Consider the following 17,979-nt stretch of genomic DNA (forward strand, 5'->3'; position numbering starts at 1 on the left):
TTTTTCGGATTAACAGAACTGGTAAATAACCAGCTCTTCTTAGAATTCCAACATAAACAATTGAAATTCGCCGGAAATTAACAAAACGGCCTACCTTAGTCAGCATGATTCTATTCCTCTAGCTGGAGTGTAGTGAAATGACTTAAGTCGCCTAAATTTTACACAAACACATTCATGAAATGAGCGAATATTCAATGACATTTATAATGTCACTGTCAATCGGGTTGATCGAGCAGCCAATTCAGGCGAAAATTCTAGCACTGACCCGATCGAGCACTAAAAAATCACGTAGTCGAGTAAGAATTCATTGCGCATTCCGTCATAATGTGGGGAGCTGCCAATTGTTTTTTTTAATAATCTGTATTTGGTGGAAAAACCTATCTGTACAATATCTATCTCGAAAACATCGATTTGGTGATGATACTGATTTTGTGAGCAAAAACAAGGTCGCTCAATCTGGTTTACCCCTATGGAAGCAAATACAAAAACTGAAAATCGGTATTCATATCGGTATAGTTGACAGCGCTGCTTCGACATTTGAATATTTCAAATAAATGTAGCATAGTTTCGTCTAAATACCCACAGATTTTACACTCATTTTATGAGTTAAGTGGAATTTCTATAATGTTTATGTATCCGCCTAAATTCTTCTACGTTTTCCTAAACTCGGTTAATACTTTTTCGATTGAAATTGGATTCGGTTAAAGTTTAAGTTGATATACTTCTTACTGGGAACATTTTCTGTTTTGCTGCCATCCTGGATCCTATTTAACCGTCAGCCTAATCACTTTATTGACATAACCTGATCATTCAAGTCATCTTTAAATTAAAATTGGGCGTTCGTTTTTTCACATACTAGGACTTCTTTCAAAGCAATTTTCCTTCGCAAGTGTAATATAATTGCTACGTTTATGTTTTAAAATAAATACCATGGAAAGCGGTGGTGAATTCACAGTTTCGTTTAACATTTCTAAGATAATCAGAATGACGAAACTCTACCGCTACCATCTGGCAACGCTGAACTGGGGTTCTCTTTTTCAAAATCAGAGAGCGCATCAAGGCATGCGCATAATCTACTACTTCCTCGCTTGAACAGCGCTGCTCTCCATACATCTGTTCTACTCTTGCTGATGGCAAACACCACAAACATTTCGTTTTCTCATTCGCTCTCAAGCTATATGAAGCAAGCATGCACTGAACTGAAATTACATAAACGTCAGTCGAGGAAAACCAAGGCGAATGTCATTTTTCAATCGTACAGCCCATTAGTGAGAGGAAAGTGATTGTTTCTGCGATAAAACAGTGCTTTTTTGGATTTTATTATCAAAATAAGAAACAATTTCGGTTGCATTTAATACGTAAGGATAGTAGCTTCCATTGAACACTAGAAATTCTTGCGTTCTTTTCGGGAAAAGGTGTGTCGCGGATGTAAAATGAATCGAAGGTGAAAGTGCTTCGAGCGAGGGCAGTGGAAAAATCTTGCCTCGACTTCTCCACCTCTGGTGGGGGCTGCTCATGTTCAAACAAAAACATTTCCTGCTCGTGTTGTGTGAACGCTGTAGTATGGGAAAAATTTGAAATCGAATCGCACTGCCGTAGGAAGTGTAAGTTAAAAACAAATTACATTTAACTTGTGCTTCGTGGGTTAGACGGTGGGATGAGTGTCGCGAATTTGATGCGTAGCCGGAGGAAAGTGTGCACAGTCGGACATCGGATCCGAGAGGTTTACGTAAACACTGCTGAGGCAGTTTCACAATTGATGAGTAAACAAAGTTTAGCTTTAGTTCGGACGAATCGCTGCTGGGTGGTACTGTTCATTCGAATAACTGGCAAAAATGACGTAAAAGTCGTGACTTTAAAACGTAAACAAACAGCTGTTGCCTATGGTTATGTGAGTGCGTAAAAGCAAACAAAGCGAAATTGTGTTCTTCGGCAAGGTAGCAAAGCATCGCGAGATGTTACAATTGGTGCTTTATTCATTGCTTGGTTTTAAGATTAGGCGAACTAATCTTCGTAGCCCTTATGTGTATTAAAAACTGGACTGATTATATTTGACATTGAATCGGAATTTTTGACAGGAGGCATATTTTTGAATGAAATTAGAAACCAAAGTCGAAACATTCATCGATGTTTTTCTCCCTTTACTGTCAATGTTAGTTTCGTCCTCCTTTGAAAAACAGCTGATTTTTGCTACTTAAACTTTGTACCAAACACTGTCGAATGCTCTTTTATAAATTTTATCATGTTATTTATTCTAACAAGTAGATGAATAGTTGAATGCTCAAGACATAATTCAAATTGCATCGGTGAAAAAAAATCTCATATATATGCGACATCATTTTTATTAAGATTTTTTTCCCGAAAAGCTCACTAATAGAAAAAAGTAAACTAGTTGATCGATAACTGCAATCTGTCTGTTGGTTACTTTGCCGGTTATTCCGGTCGGAATTTTTAGTATCTCATTTTCGAAAAATTTGAATCGATATGCCGCAGCAACGATTCAACCAACTTAAGAAAAGGAAGAACTCGAATTCATTTGAAATAATTACTCTTCAAAGAAAGTTAATGTTGGTTAGCAGATGTTAGAAGAAATTGATGTCTTAGAACGGGTCGTGATTGTCCAATTTTAATTTTATGTTTCTTTTGTCTGACAAAACATTATCATTAATTAGACAAATGGTTTTCATCACAATTAGAGCATGAAAATTGACCATCATTCATTGGATAGATGTCTTTTGAAAGCCAATTATCACAATCCAAGCAGCGTAAATTTATATGATATTTATTTTGTGTTTCGACATCCTGACAACGACGACAATGTGAAATGGCTGTGACTTTTGGTTCCGGAGATATGATTGTATAAGTGACGTAACCGACAAAAAGCTTTGTATTTTTACGCGCTCAATCGGCTGAACCGATTTTAACAAACTTGGGCTCGTTTGAAAGCTACTGTCGGGCCATTGATCAAGTTCGAAGTCCAAATGGCTGTGACTTTTGGTTCCGGAGATATGATTGTATAAGTGACGTAACCGACAAAATACGTTGATTGTTACCGCTCTTATTTTGGGATCAACTCTAATTCAATAAAGCGCTATTGCTCAAAAGTTTAAGCACCTCGAAAAATATCCTCATGCAAAATTTGAGCTAAATTGGACATGCAAGGGGTGCTGCCCGGTGGTTAAGGTTTGAAAATTTTCGATCTTGAAAAAGCACCATAGGGGGGAGTACATGAAATTTCCGAAATAGACAATTTTTTTTTATGCCAAAAATCTTAAAATTGCATGAAACGTCGAGATTTAGTGTTATTATTATTGTTTTTGAAAAAATCGACTTTCTGGATTGCCGACAAAAGTTGGTGAATATGCTACATGTGAGACATAGTTTCGTCAATTTAAAAGTGTCGAAAGTTCGAAAACGAGAAATCGCTGGTATTGTCAAACAAGGACCGAATCCAACCCCCACAACATTTGGCACAGATACTGAATGTAACCTAAGCAACAATTCAGGAACGTGCGAAAGTAATGGGAAAGTTAAAAAATTATGGAATACAAAGTACCCACGCATCACCTATTCATTGACTTCAAAGCGGCATACGACACAATCGAGCGAGAACAGCTATGGAAGATCCTGCTCGAATACGGTTTTCCGGATAAACTGACGCGATTGGTCAAAGCGACGATGGATAGAGTGATGTGCTACGTCCGAGTATCTGGTGATGGTGACTTTCCTGTATCTTGTTCAATATTGGTGATGGACTTTCCTGTATCTTGTTCAATATTGCCCTGGAAGGTATGATTCGAAGAGCGAGGATCAACACGAGTGGCACGATCTTCCGAAAGTCCGTACAACTTTTTGGCTTCGCTGACGAGAAGATGACGGAAACCTACACCGGACTGAAAGCTGAAGCTAGGCGTATCGGACTGGCCATAAATGCGTAAAAAACAAAATACATGAAAGGAAGAGGCTCTAGAGAAGAAACACTACGCCTCCCACCACGAATATTGATAGACGGTGACGATATCGAGGTGGTTGACGAGTTCGTGTATTTGGGCTGGTGACCGCCGATAATGACAACAGCAGAGAAATTCAGAGACGTATTTTGGCAGGAAATTGTGCGTAATTTGCGCCCTCAGTGTTTTCGAAAGAAAGGTGCTGAGGGCCATCTATGGCGGAGTGCAGATGGAAGACGGCGTATGAATCACGAATTGCAATAGCAGCTAGGATAATTACTCATCGTACGGACAGCTAAAATCGGACGTCTACGATGGGCTGAGCATGTCTAATCCGACTAGAGGAAAAGAGGAGCGCAGCGAGCAAGGTGGATCGACCTAATGGAGAAATACGTGAGAAGCCTTAATGATTCAGTTCTGATATCTTCGTTTTAACTTTTGAAACTGTATTCTGAAACTAAATACTGAAAACTAGATCCTGAAACTAAATTCTAAGTCTAAAATTAAGTTGAGTCCCAATTAACATTTTATACACGTAAAGTTGAAAATTGGGATTTATATGTGCCTGACTAGCCTAATACCATCGCCCGAGCGCAAAAAAAAACGCTCATTGTTTCCAAAAGTTTGAAAAACTAAATGTTTGGTTTAATTATGGTTATCTCACACTATTGAAAATTCAATCATAAATTGTTGAACATATTTCTGAAGGAATGGAGAAAGAATTATGTGGTTGCGTTTAGTACAACTCGAGATATTCACGATTAATTTCTACCCATTCTACCACAGGGCGTATTTTGAAAAGGCGCCCATAGTAAAATAATACGTATTCCCGTCGCTTGCACATTGCACGACTTCACGCGGATTTCGCGCGTTTTGATTTTGACATTTTTTGTAATTATTTTTTTTAATATTTTCCCGTTTTAAATGAAAATTTCTTGGAAACGGTGATGAATATCGAAAAATCCACCTGACAATGTCTTTGAAATTTAGTTGAGAATATTCTGTAAAATTTTCTGAATGATTCATTGAGGTTACCGCTCGTGTTGTTTTTTTTCCTGTTGAAAATTGCAACGCTACCTCTACTTACCCATCGAATAGCTCGACTATGAAGGCTTATATCTTAAATCTACCGTGACAAAATCTATATAATTTAGTTTAGATACGATTAGTACATAAAACATGTATGTTGTCGCGATGGAAATAAAGTCTTTTATTTTTCTGTGAAACACTGTTTGAAAGCGTCCGCAATTTTATTCACTTCAATTTCCTTGTAGTGTTCGGGAAAAGAAGAGGAGAGGAATAAAATCTACTCAACAAGGTTCCTAAACAAGCAGACGGAATTGGAATTGACGGAGTCAGGAAAGGAGATTCAAAATCAATGCGCGACCCTTTATTCTCAGGCCTTAAGGTGTTAGCAAAGTTTCTCACGAATATCCTTGGAAGTCTTGGCTACGTTGCGGACACCATTATCTAACGAAACACCGTAAGATCCTTTTGCACGTAAACATCCTTTTTTGAAGTGTGAATTTCAAAGCTGGCGGGACAACGATTATCACGGACATTGTTTATTGTACGCACATACAAGGCAAATGACTACTGAATTAAAGCATCAGATATAGATATATTTTTTGTAAAGTGCTCAAAAGGTAGACATTTGGCATGAAAAATTTGTTTTTCGTTTCGGATATTTCAGCAACATTCAAACCACTAGAATTAAATCCATACCATTTTCAGTTAGTACCAATCTTCAAAAGATATGTGTATATATTTGACAGCTGTCTGATTATTAGTTTGTGAGATATTGCATTTTGAGTGAAGCTACTTTTGTTATTGTGAAAAAAATGGAAGAAAAGGAATTTCGTGTGTTGATGAAACACTACTTTTTGATGAAAAAAAGTGCCGCCGATACCAAAAAATGGCTTGATGAGTGTTATCCAGACTCTGCACCGGGCGAAGCAACAATTCGTAAGTGGTTTGCAAAATTTCGTACTGGTCATATGAGAACCGAAGACGATGAACGCAGTGGACGTCCAAAAGAGGCTGTTACCGATGAAAACGTGAAAAAAATCCACAAAATTATTTTCAATGACCGTAAAGTGAAGTTGATCGAGATAGCTGACACCCTAAAGATATCAAAGGAACGTGTTGGACATATTATTCACGAATATTTGGATATGAGAAAGCTTTGTGCAAAATGGGTGCCGCGTGAGCTCGTAATCGATCAAAAACAACAACGAATTGATGATTCTCAGCAGTGTTTGGAGCTGTCATATCGAAATAAAACCGATTTTTTTCGTCGATATATAACAATGGACGAAACATGGCTCCATCACTTCACTCCGGAGTCCAATCGACAGTCAGCTGAGTGGACTGCACGCGATGAACCGAACCCAAAGCGTGGAAAGACTCAACAATCGGCCGGTAAGGTTATGGCGTCTGTATTTTGGGATTCGCATGGTATAATTTTCATCGACTACCTTGAAAAGGGAAAAACCATCAACAGTGACTATTATATAGCGTTATTAGTGCGTTTGAAGGACGAAATTTAAAAAAACGGCCTCATTAGAAGAATAAAAAAGTTTTGTTTCATCAAGACAATGCACCGTGTCACAAGTCGATGAAAACCATGCTGAAATTGAACGAATTGGGCTTCGAATTGCTCCCTCATCCATCGTATTCTCCAGATTTGGCCCCCAGTGACTTTTTCCTGTTCTCAGATTTCAAGAGAATGCTCGCTAGTAAAAAATTTAGAAGCAATGAAAAGATAATCGCTGAAACTGAGGCCTATTTTGAGGCAAAGGACAAATCGTACTACAAAAATGGTATCGAAAAGTTGGAAGATCGCTATAATCGCTGTATCGCCTCTGATGGCAATTATGTTGAATAATAAAAACGAATTTTGGCAAAAAATGTGTGTTTCTATTAAACGATACGAACTTTTCAGCCGACCTGTTAGATTTGCACATATTACCTTATAATTCCGGATAGCCGCTTATGGGAACATAAGATCTTTCATTTGAATCTGAGTTTGGGAGTTCAGCCATCCATCTCTGAGTAAGTTGAGTAACATTATTTGTCACATACACACACGTACAGACTTTTCGTGATCTTGACGAATTGAGTCGAGTGGTATATTAAACTATATCTGTATACAATGTTCAAAACGACGTATGTAACATTGAGAGATTCTCTTTGTTTACTTTCTCTTTCGATTATTGCGAAATATTCCTGCTTTTTTCGGTAATTTCTCCAGAGCAGATTAAAAGATGATAGCTTTAGTTATTACTATCGGTAAATAATTGGAGAAAAGGATTGCTAAGAGTGCCGTAATAATCAAAAGAGAAAGTAAACAAAGAGAATCTCTCATTGTTACATACGTCGTTTTGAACATTTTATACAGATATAATAGGACCCAATTTAAATCTTAATAATTTAATTTTAACTCATATTTCAATATATATATTTAGGCACCATATTGTACATATCAGTACGTGCCCTACCCATGCAGCTTCTCATTTGATGCTTCAATTCAGTAGTTATTTGCCTGTCTTTGCGTACAATAAACAATGTCCATGATAATCGTTGCCGCGCCAGCTGTAAAATTTACACAGCACAAGGATTTTCGCGTGCGAAAGGATCTTCAGATGCTTTATTAGATAATGGTGTCCGTGTCGCAGTTATGATTTCAAGAATATTAATAAAAACTTTGTTAACACCTTGAATATTTGATGCGAGTATAAAAGATCTGTTTTGCTTTTCTCATAAAGAATGTGTGTGTAAGTGACAAATAATATCACTCAATTTTCTCAGAGATGGCTGAACCGAAAACTTTCAGATTTAAATGAAAGATCTTATGCTCTCATAGACTGCTATTGAATTTTATTCCGGTCCGACTTCCGGTTCCGCAATTACAAGGTAATAAAACTATAAGAAAATGCGCACGCAATTTTGTCGGAAATTTCCTAACTAATCTCACTTGAAACTCTATTTCAACTCGACTGGTAATTATATTCAATCTGAACCATTCTTTCTCATACTCTTTCAGAATCATCTCTAAACAGCTCCAGGCAGATGGTCGCCAGTAGTTCCGAAACAATGGTAGAGATGTCACGCTAAAACTTAACAGAGTGCTCATCACCGTGCAAAAACCAATCAATGGACCCCAAGCCGATGACGACGACGACGACGGCGACGTCATCGCTGGCGATTGGAATCGATTTCGGCACGAGCTTTTCCAGTGTCGGCATTTATCGGGGTGGCAAGTTCGAGATCGTTGCCAGCGGTTCCGGATGTCACCGGATTCCGTCGTGTGTGGCTTTCACCGACAAGGCACGGTTGGTGGGTGAAGATGCGTTGGCCCAGTACGACCGTGATCCGACGAATGCCGTTGTCGAGGTGAAGCGAATACTGGGACGACGGAGTAAAAGTGATAAGCTACATGTTCAGTTTAAGGGAGAACGGAAGGTTTACTACCCGGATGAAATATGTGGGGTCCTACTGGAAAGTTTGAAGTCAATGGCCGAGCGAAAGTTGGGTCAAAAGGTGGGTTCGGCGGTGATTGCAGTTCCGGCTGGTTTTACCGATGGTCAGCGACAGGCAATGCTGGATGCAGCGGCAATCGCAGGGATAACTGTGCTGCGGTTGGTGAATGAACCGACGGCTGCGGCCATTTCGGTGGGGATCAACAAAAAAGTGATCGGCGAACAGTTTGTGCTGGTTTGTTCCATGGGCGGAGGATATTTGGATGTGTCCGTGCTGACGGTTTACAATGGGGTGTTCGAAATAAAGGCCACCTCGTGTGATCAGTTGGGTGGAACGGAATTTGACGATCGTTTGGTAGAACATTTCGCCAAGCAATTTCAGGAGGAACACTCGAAAGATATCTTTGCCAGTAAGGAAGCTCTGCGGAAACTACGGAAAGGTTGTGAACAGGCAAAGCGAACTCTTTCCTATACCAACCGGGCTACGATTGAGATCGAAGATCTGTTGGAAGGCCTAGGTTTTACGGTCAATTTGAGTCGGGAGCAGTTCGAAGAGCTCACTCGGGATCTGTTCGACAAGATCATGTTGCATGTCGAGACAGCGTTGCGACGTGCACGCAAAAATCGGTTTGCCATTCACGAGATTATGCTGGTGGGAGAATCTTCTCGAATACCGAAAGTACAGGTGATGCTCAGTGAATTCTTCGATCGTCGATCGCTCAGTAGTTCCATCAATTCCGACGAAGCTGTGGTAGTGGGCAGTGCTATTGCGGCGGCTATTTTGAGTGGTGAAAAATCCGCTGAGATTCAAGATATCCTGTGGTTGGATTTGGTTCCACGATCGATTGCTTTGATCGCGGAGCACGCAACCGACGCCGCACCGAGGATTCTGATCAGTAGAAATTCGACGGTTCCTTTGAAGGTGAAGCACCGGGTGAAGAGTTTTCGTGAAACGCAACTGCTGTACGAGGGAGAGAGTGCCATTGTTAGTGATAATGTTTTACTGGGGAAGTTACAGATCGAGGGAACATTCGGGGACATTGAGGACGTGGGGCTGCTGTTTAGTATAGACACTAATGGAATTCTGCACGCTGTTGTGGAGGGAAATATTGAGCTGAAAGCTACACTGGAGAAAGGAAGACTTGAAAGATTTGAGATTGATAGGATCGTGTACGAACACAAGAAAGTACTGTTGGATGCCGAGAAGCTCGAAGAAGATAGCAAGGAGCAAGAAATTACGAAACAAAAAATTGCTTATCAGCAGACGCTGGAGTTGGATGATAAGGCAGGATCCTGGGATCGATTCAGCGAGTGGCTCCACTGTATTTGTATAGTAACATTCGATCTGGAGTTGGGACAAGCCATGGAATTGATTTATCCAAAGCACGTTACGCTAAGCGAACAGGAAAAAATGAACATATGCTATTTGGCCTTTCCGGATTCCAACTCGGGCTGTATGGGAGATTCACAGTTTCACATTCGGCTACGGGTATCGCCTGGATCGGAATCTGTTCTGACCGGGGAACATCTCGAGTTTAACTATCATTGTTTGCCAGTGCACCGAGCCGATCCTGGTCACTTCTGGGGCTTTGTGTATTTCCGTCAGATCAAGGATGCTACTTTGAAGCGTGGTTATTTCCAGAAAAGTTTAGTTCTACTCACTCGATTACCGTTCATAAATCTGTTCTACGAAATCAGTGCTCTAATTGCCCCGTCCTTTTTCTCCAGCGGTGAACCCACGCTGGAAGCCGTATGTGATAACATATGCCATTGGCCGTCTCTGATGGCCGGGGAAAATCTATCTCTGCACATTCTAGGAAGCGTTTATGAAATCTCAATCCCAAAGCAAAACAACAAGTCACAGGCTGTCGAGAAAACTGTCAAACCGGAAACGGCAATTTCGGTCGGTCCGCAAACCCAAATCATCGGTTCGATTCACGAGATCGACATATTCAAGAGTCTTCAGTTTTTCTTACCTCACATTCATTTACTCTGGGAGTTGGTCCTCACCGGAGAACCCATCGTAGTAACTGGAACATCACCCACCGACTGTGCCCACATGGTCCAATCGTTGATGAGCCTCATCAATCCGCTGTCGTACTGTGCCGAAAGTCGTCCCTATTTCACGATTCATGATACCGAATTCAAAGAATTCACTCAGAACAAAAATGGCCACCCGTCAATTATTCTCGGTGTGACGAATCCGTTCTTTGCGAAAACCCTGCAACATTGGCCACACACCATACGGCTGCAGGACAGTGTCGAAAGTCAGCTCCAGCAGCAGAAACAGAAACAATCGATTATCTCAGCCAGTACCAACAACGTCGAGGGGGGCATCAACTCGTCGTCATCGTCGGAATCGGCCGCCGCCCTGTCAAAACTATCGAAAATCAAACAAATCACGAACAAAATTTTGGACTCTTCGCCGGGAGTCTACACCCAGTACAAACCATTCATTGGCAAAGACAAAGTCTTTATCAAAAAAATCATTCTGGGAATCAAAACCGAGCGTCCGACGTCGGTACAGTCGGCACTGCTTCGGAGACATCTGCTAGAGCTAACGCAAAGTTTCATGATACCGTTGGAACGCTACATGGCTTCCCTGATGCCACTGCAGAAAGACATCTCACCTTTTAAATCCGCTCCACTTCCGAACCCCTTCAAACAGGAGGACTTTCTTGCCACGCTGGAAGAGTGCGGCCCCCAGTTGACATTTACCTGCAAGGGTGACTGGGAGGGTCTGTACAAACGTTTCTTCACTTCCCCCAACTTCAAAGGTTGGTACGAGACGCGGTACTTCGAGCTACAGCAAACCCTGCAGGCACTGCACATGCAAACACTGTCCGAATCTAATCTCACCGAATGGGTCAAGGACAAACACGAGGTCGAAATAGTCGACATGATTCTGCGACTGCGGCAGAAGTTAACCCTTTGCAACAGCACCCAGATGGCGGCCCTGCCGGTGCCGCTGAACACTAAGGATACTCGCGAACAGCTGCTGAAACATCTGGACAGCATGAAACGCTGCCTACCGGATGATCTGAAGCAGATTTTAAACAATATCTGAGCGTAAGATGATTTTAAAAAAAAAAGTGAAAAATGAAAACATGCTTAGCAAAAATTATACATTCATAGTCTAATTATGGAAAGTTTTAGTTCAAAACCGTTGTTGTTGTTCTATTTTGCATGGTATCACATTGTCCCTAGGGTTACGGGGATTCGCTTCACTGTTGAAACATTATCTCGGATGGATGAAAGTGGGCTAGGTTCATATACGCGACTCAACATAAACCGCTAGGCAGACGTTAAGTTAATGCTATTTGCAAAACACTTTTTGTTAATTACACCGGAGTGTAATATCTAAACTGATGTCTCGGACGAAAACCTGTTTTAATCCATCTAGTGGTGTAATGATGCCTTTCTCATATCAATCATACCATCATATATAATACATTTTTTTTCGATTCCTAAAAAGAATAACCGAAATCGGTTTGTTTGACCGTCTACTGATAAAAACTAATAATTGGAGAAGATTTGAGGTCGATTTAGAAACCTTTTTACGGGTTTTCGTCCTTTTCAGTGATGGTATACAATTTTTAACACACTTTACCTTATATTTCCGGATCCGGAAGTCGGATCCGCATGAAATTCAGGAATTACGTATGGGACCACAGGACCTTTCATTTGAACTTAAGTTTATGAAAATCGGTCACGCCATCTATGAGAAAAGTTAGAAAACATTTTCATTTTTTTGCACATTTTGCCCCATAACTCCGGAACCGGAAGTCGGATCCAAACAATATTCAGGAATTTTGTATGGGACTACAAGACCTTTCATTTGAACCCAAGGATGTGAAAATCGATTCAGGCATCTCTGAAAAAAGTTAGCGCACTTATTTTCATTTTTTTGCACATTTTACCCCATAATTCCGGACGGATTCAAATAATATTCAGGAAATTTGTATGGGACCACAAGACCTTTCATTTGAATCTAAGTTTGTGAAAATCGGTTCAGCCATCTCCGAGAAAAGTTAGTGCAATAAAACGTTACATACACACAGACATTTTGCGTACTCGACGAACTGAGTCGAATGGTATATGACACTTGGCCCTCCGGGCCTCGCACAGTGGTCCAAAACGGCAATTTCATGCCTTTAATTATTTTTAGCAAAACCGTAGACTTTTCATCATTGGTGTCTTATGAAAAGTTGCACGGGTTTTATGTACATGGACGGCCATGTTCCAGTACATGTGTAAAGACAGATAAAAAAATTAACTTTTTACTGGAAGCAGCTAGAGAATTTTCGTCTTCGACAATATTGTAGAACATTAAATTTCGAGTAACTTTACTTAAGAAAATTTTTTTCTAGCTCTAGCCGTTAATTAATTTTATGTGGTTTAAATAATAAAGTTTTAAAAATCAGTTTTTTTGTTCCAACAAGTTTTATATTCTTCTGAGAGTAATGAATTTTTCTACAAAACTAGATTTTGTGCAAATACTTAACAGTCTACAACATTTCAAAGTGGTATGATAAATTTCAAAAGAGATGAATATTTTTATGTAAAATACAGTCGAAATTCAAACTTATATATCGCAGAAGAGTGCAAAAAGTAGCAGATCAAACGGTTTAGGTTGGATAATAATAACGATTTAGGACAAAACCCCGAAGGAATGGTTTGCATCCGATTGTATCCAAGGATTTCATCAATAAATATAACTGGAAAATTGGAAGTCGCTGTAATATAAAACGAATATAATAATAGTAATAATAATAAAAATAATAACAATAATAATAATAATAACGATAATAATAATGATAAAAATAATAATATGTAACTGTGAATATCTTCAATATACAGGGTGATTTTTTAAGAGCTTGAGAACTTTTTTAAACAATAAAACGCATAAAATTTGCAAAATCTCATCGGTTCTTTATTTTAAACGTTAGATTGGTACATGACATTTACTTTTTGAAGATAATTTCATTTAAATGTTGACCGCGGCTGCGTCTTAGGTGGTCCATTCGGAAAGTCCAATTTTGGGCAACTTTTTCGAGCATTTCGGCCGGAATAGCCCGAATTTCTTCGGTAATGTTGTCTTCCAAAGCTGGAATAGTTACTGGCTTATTTCTGTAGACTTTAGACTTGACGTAGCCCCACAAAAAATAGTCTAAAGGCGTCAAATCGCATGATCTTGGTGGCCAACTTACCGGTCCATTTCTTGAGATGAATTGTTCTCCGAAGTTTTCCCTCAAAATGGCCATAGAATCGCGAGCTGTGTGGCATGTAGCGCCATCTTGTTGAAACCACATGTCAACCAAGTTCAGTTCTTCCATTTTTGGCAACAAAAAGTTTGTTAGCATCGAACGATAGCGATCGCCATTCACTGTAACGTTGCGTCCAACAGCATCTTTGAAAAAATACGGTCCAATGATTCCACCAGCGTACAAACCACACCAAACAGTGCATTTTTCGGGATGCATGGGCAGTTCTTGAACGGCTTCTGGTTGCTCTTCACTCCAAATGCGGCAATTTTGCTTATTTACGTAGCCATTCAACCAGAAATGAGCCTCATCGCTGAACAAAATTTGTCGATAAAAAAGCGGATTTTCCGAATGGACCACCTAAGACGCAGCCGCGGTCAACATTTAAATGAAATTATCTTCAAAAAGTAAATGTCATGTACCAATCTAACGTTTAAAATAAAGAACCGATGAGATTTTGCAAATTTTATGCGTTTTATTGTTTAAAAAAGTTCTCAAGCTCTTAAAAAATCACCCTGTATTTTAGAAATATTTTGTTTTTTATTATAATTAAATAAATTTTTCTTAGCTTAGCTTAGCTTAGTTTTCAAAATGTCGCGTATTGAAAACGAAGTGAAAATTAAGGTTCTGGACACATGGCTAAGTGAGAAGGGTATTACTATGCGAAAATTGGTGAAGCGGTTTGGAATTGATCATGCCAGTGTTAAAACCATCACTATTCAGTTTGGGGAGCACTATTCTTTGGTTGAGCTACCAGGAAGTGGCAGAAAACCCGGTTCTTCCAACCCGAAACTGGACCAGAAAGTGGTATCTCTAATCATGAAGAACAAATCAATGTCAATACGTGATTTGGCCAAAAAAGCAGGAACCAGCGTATCAAGAGGCGAAATCACCTGAAGATTTACAAGAAGCAGAAAATCTCGAAACAAAGTGAAGAACAGAATAAGCGAGCAGCAACGAGAGCCCGGAAATTGTATTCGCGTCTTTCGAAGTGTCCGGATGTATGCGTTTCGATGGACGATGACACTTATATAAAGGAGGACTCAAAAACCCTCGCAGGTCCTTTACAGGTACTTTACTGTCGTCATTGGGGAGGATGTGAGCGATGCGGACAGGTCGATTCAAGTGGAGAAATTCGGTCGAAGGTACTGCTATGGCAAGCAATATGTTCCTGTGGTTCAAAGTCAACCATTTTTTACACTACCGGAACTATAAATGCAGAAATCTATCGATCTGAGTGTCTCCAGAAGAGATTGCTGCCTTTATATAAGAAGCATAGTACACCACCACTGTTTTGGCCGGATTTAGCGTAGGCTCACTATGCCAAAACCACTCTAAATTGGCTTGCGGAAAAGGGTATAAGTTTCGTTGAGAAAAATATCAATCCAATATCGAACGTTACTGGGCAATCGTGAAGAGGGTCTTCAAAAAGACTGGTAAGGCAACTAGGAACATGCAGGAGTTAAAAAAAAAATTGGGCTCAAGCGTTCAAACTTCATGAAGCGCATTCGATCCGGAACTTGTTGAAGCGCATTCGATCAAAAGTTCGAAAATTCGTGAAGGAATAATTTAAATTTCATCCGGTTTTCATTGTGCTCAAGTTCAACCTTGTACAATAAAGAATCAATTTTTAGTTTGAATAAAATATCGTTTTTTATCATAATTTGAAAGAAAAATTTGTGGATAGCTTATTTTCGATACACTCCTTACTGGTCAAGAATCACGTCCACAGTCTAGGTTCAAAGTTTAGTTTCAGAGACTCTGTCAAAAGTTCGGAAAACTGAATTTTGGTCCTGAATCCAAGTCCAAGCCCATGTTTCGAATTCAGGTTCAGATTCAGAATCTTGGTTAAGGTCTCTGTCAGGAGTTCAGGTTCATAATCTCGTTCGATAACCAGATCCAGTGTTCAGGACAAGAATGCAGATCTAGTTATCGCTTAATTACTATGGAGTGAGAGGACTTGTGAGTGATCCTAAGCAGGGCCGGTGAAAGAGGTGGGTACGGTGGGTAGTACTACCCACCTGAAATTTCTAACGAAAAATAATAGTCATGTTAGTATCATTCATAACAATAAAAATAGTTTTATTGTAACTGAGAATAAAAAATAAAATCAGAATTATAAAATGCTAGTACTCAAGATAGAGCAAGGATGTGAAGATATACAACAAAAAGGTGAGGCGTGACAATGGTCATTTGAGCAAGCAGAAATCTTTTAGTGACTCAACTTTTACCTTCAACCAAAGGGGTCGAGTTTAAGCATCTCATTCATGCAAATCACTCGAGTCTCTGATATACCGGAAAGTACCGAAAAAGGTCTTTTACCATTTACTATATGAACCGGTAAAATAAAAGTTACCAGAAGTTGTCAGTTCCTACTTGCGACGGCATTCTTATACACATTGAGTTCTTCACTGTATGGATATTTTTCTCAATCTCTATACAGCTAGTTGAACATCAGAATGAAATGTTTGTTCAAACTATTGCTTATGCCCCCAGAGTCACAGTGTGCTGGCTGTTTAGCCTAGGTTGTAAGCGGCATTCAGTAGCGCTTCACTCACCGCTACCTGATGGAAACCCTTCATGCTATTTTTACTATTTCACTATTAGAGATAGTGAAGAATTAATTGTGTGCGAGAAGGCAGCCGCAAGTAGAAAGTATCTTTTGACGTAGGATTGCGTCTTTGTTTTCTATACCGGGGTACAAATTCAAAATATAGAAGTAAACCCATATAGACAGTGGTTAGGTTTTGAACATCTACAACTCAACCACGAACAATGTGTAATTCTCCCTGTTTTTCAAACCATTGTCATTCCTCTAATTGATATGACGGTTTCGTATACATAAGTTCACGGTTTCCATATGATTTCTGCTCTTCAATGAGTGCGTTCGCATTTAAGAAAATTACTCACAGAAAACAAAATTCAGTGTCGAATCGACTTGCATTCTGTGCGGTTCGATACTGCCGTAGAGAAGGTTGCTTCCACATCGTCCGAAAAGTTCAGGAACTAACTAGGAAAACAACATGTCTTGAGCAAAATTTCTTTATTTATTATCTAAATTTTTTATATCATACTTATAGAATGATTTGTCCATGGTCTTAAAATAGGCTTCAGTTGCGGCGATAACGCTCTCAGATAATCAAAAGACAAGTAGTCGCTGGGGGCTAGGTTATTGAGAATATGGTGGGTGCCCAATACGTTCAATTTGGCCATTATTTTCATTGACTTGTGGCACGGTGCATTTTCTTGGTTAAAGATGATGGATAGTCGACGTTAATTATACCTCGAGCATCTAAAAAACTGACGCCATACTTGTTGCAGCTACCTTTTGCGTTTTCCCGTCTAAATGTTGAAATAACTTCGGAGAGTAAAGATAGATCCATGTGTTGTCCACTGTTTCATACCAACGCAAGAAATCCTTTTTATTGCGACTAAACAGTGCCGACCAGCTCTCTGGATTGTTGATGCGTTGTTACTTCTGATAGATTGAGAGCGAACGAGGTACTTATTTGGAAAAGATTTTTTTCATGCCCAGATTTTCGCATACGATCGTAAAAGCACTTCCAGTTCAGTCGGACTTTGATTTTGTGTTCATCCATCACGATTATCAAAACTTGCTCACATTTTTTGGATGACTGTTCAATTTGGTCACGTTAAAATCAGAATACAACAAATCTTTGTTTTTAATCTGAGTGCGCGTAACACTTCTTAAACCATTGCTGGACTTGCCCGGTTTTTCCTTATAGGAAGCAATGTTTTATCAATAAACGGAATTCGTTATTTTTAAGTTTTCGTAAATCAAAAAGTAACGTCACTTATATGTCGGTAAGTTTAGTGTTTGTGGTGCGATTAACGTGAAAACACTTGTCTTCTGAATGATGATGATAGTTTGACATTACAAACGTCATCTCAGTCGGTACCGGGACTTTTTTAACAATGTGCTACGCACATCAGCGGCGGATTTGTTTTGTGCTCCGTTCGATTCGCCCGGGTTTGCGGTTGAATGCATAAGGCGCTGGTCTTATAAACCAGTTGTTATATGTTCGAGACCCAACCTGGAATGATTCATAGTGTCAGTAGGATCGTAGTACTAGCCATGAAATGATTCTGTATGCTAAGAATCGGCTGCGAAGTCTGTTGAAACAGAAAGGCCAAATTCCACAGAAGGAATGTAATGCCAAGACATTGCTTTCGATTCATGCGAGACATCTTTCACCATCAACCCCAATCAACTAAACGATCAGGGTAATCAAAATTCTCAAAGAAATAATTTCGAAAATTTGC

The 17,979-nt window shown here is 39.6% G+C and overlaps 2 protein-coding genes across 3 annotated transcripts in view; one reads left to right on the top strand and one right to left on the bottom strand.

Annotated features, from left to right (window-relative positions):
• The window catches only part of LOC131435017 (uncharacterized), a 425,332-nt gene that overhangs the window by 101,253 nt on the left and 306,100 nt on the right, over positions 1–17,979 (bottom strand). The gene's annotated exons all lie outside the window — the stretch shown is intronic.
• Positions 1,234–11,594, top strand: LOC131435016 (chaperone protein dnaK3). Its single transcript, XM_058602472.1, has 2 exons — positions 1,234–1,604; positions 7,996–11,594. The coding sequence occupies exon 2, from the start codon at positions 8,106–8,108 to the stop codon at positions 11,496–11,498; it is 3,393 nt and encodes a 1,130-aa protein (XP_058458455.1). The 5' UTR covers positions 1,234–1,604; positions 7,996–8,105; the 3' UTR covers positions 11,499–11,594.

Source organism: Malaya genurostris, chromosome 3, assembly GCF_030247185.1.
Source record: "Malaya genurostris strain Urasoe2022 chromosome 3, Malgen_1.1, whole genome shotgun sequence".
In the NCBI taxonomy this organism is placed as follows: domain Eukaryota; kingdom Metazoa; phylum Arthropoda; class Insecta; order Diptera; family Culicidae; genus Malaya; species Malaya genurostris.

Bases quoted from the DNA above. Each gene is read 5' to 3' on its own strand.
- LOC131435016 (XM_058602472.1), top strand. From the start codon at position 8,106: ATGGACCCCAAGCCGATGACGACGACGACGACGGCGACGTCATCGCTG.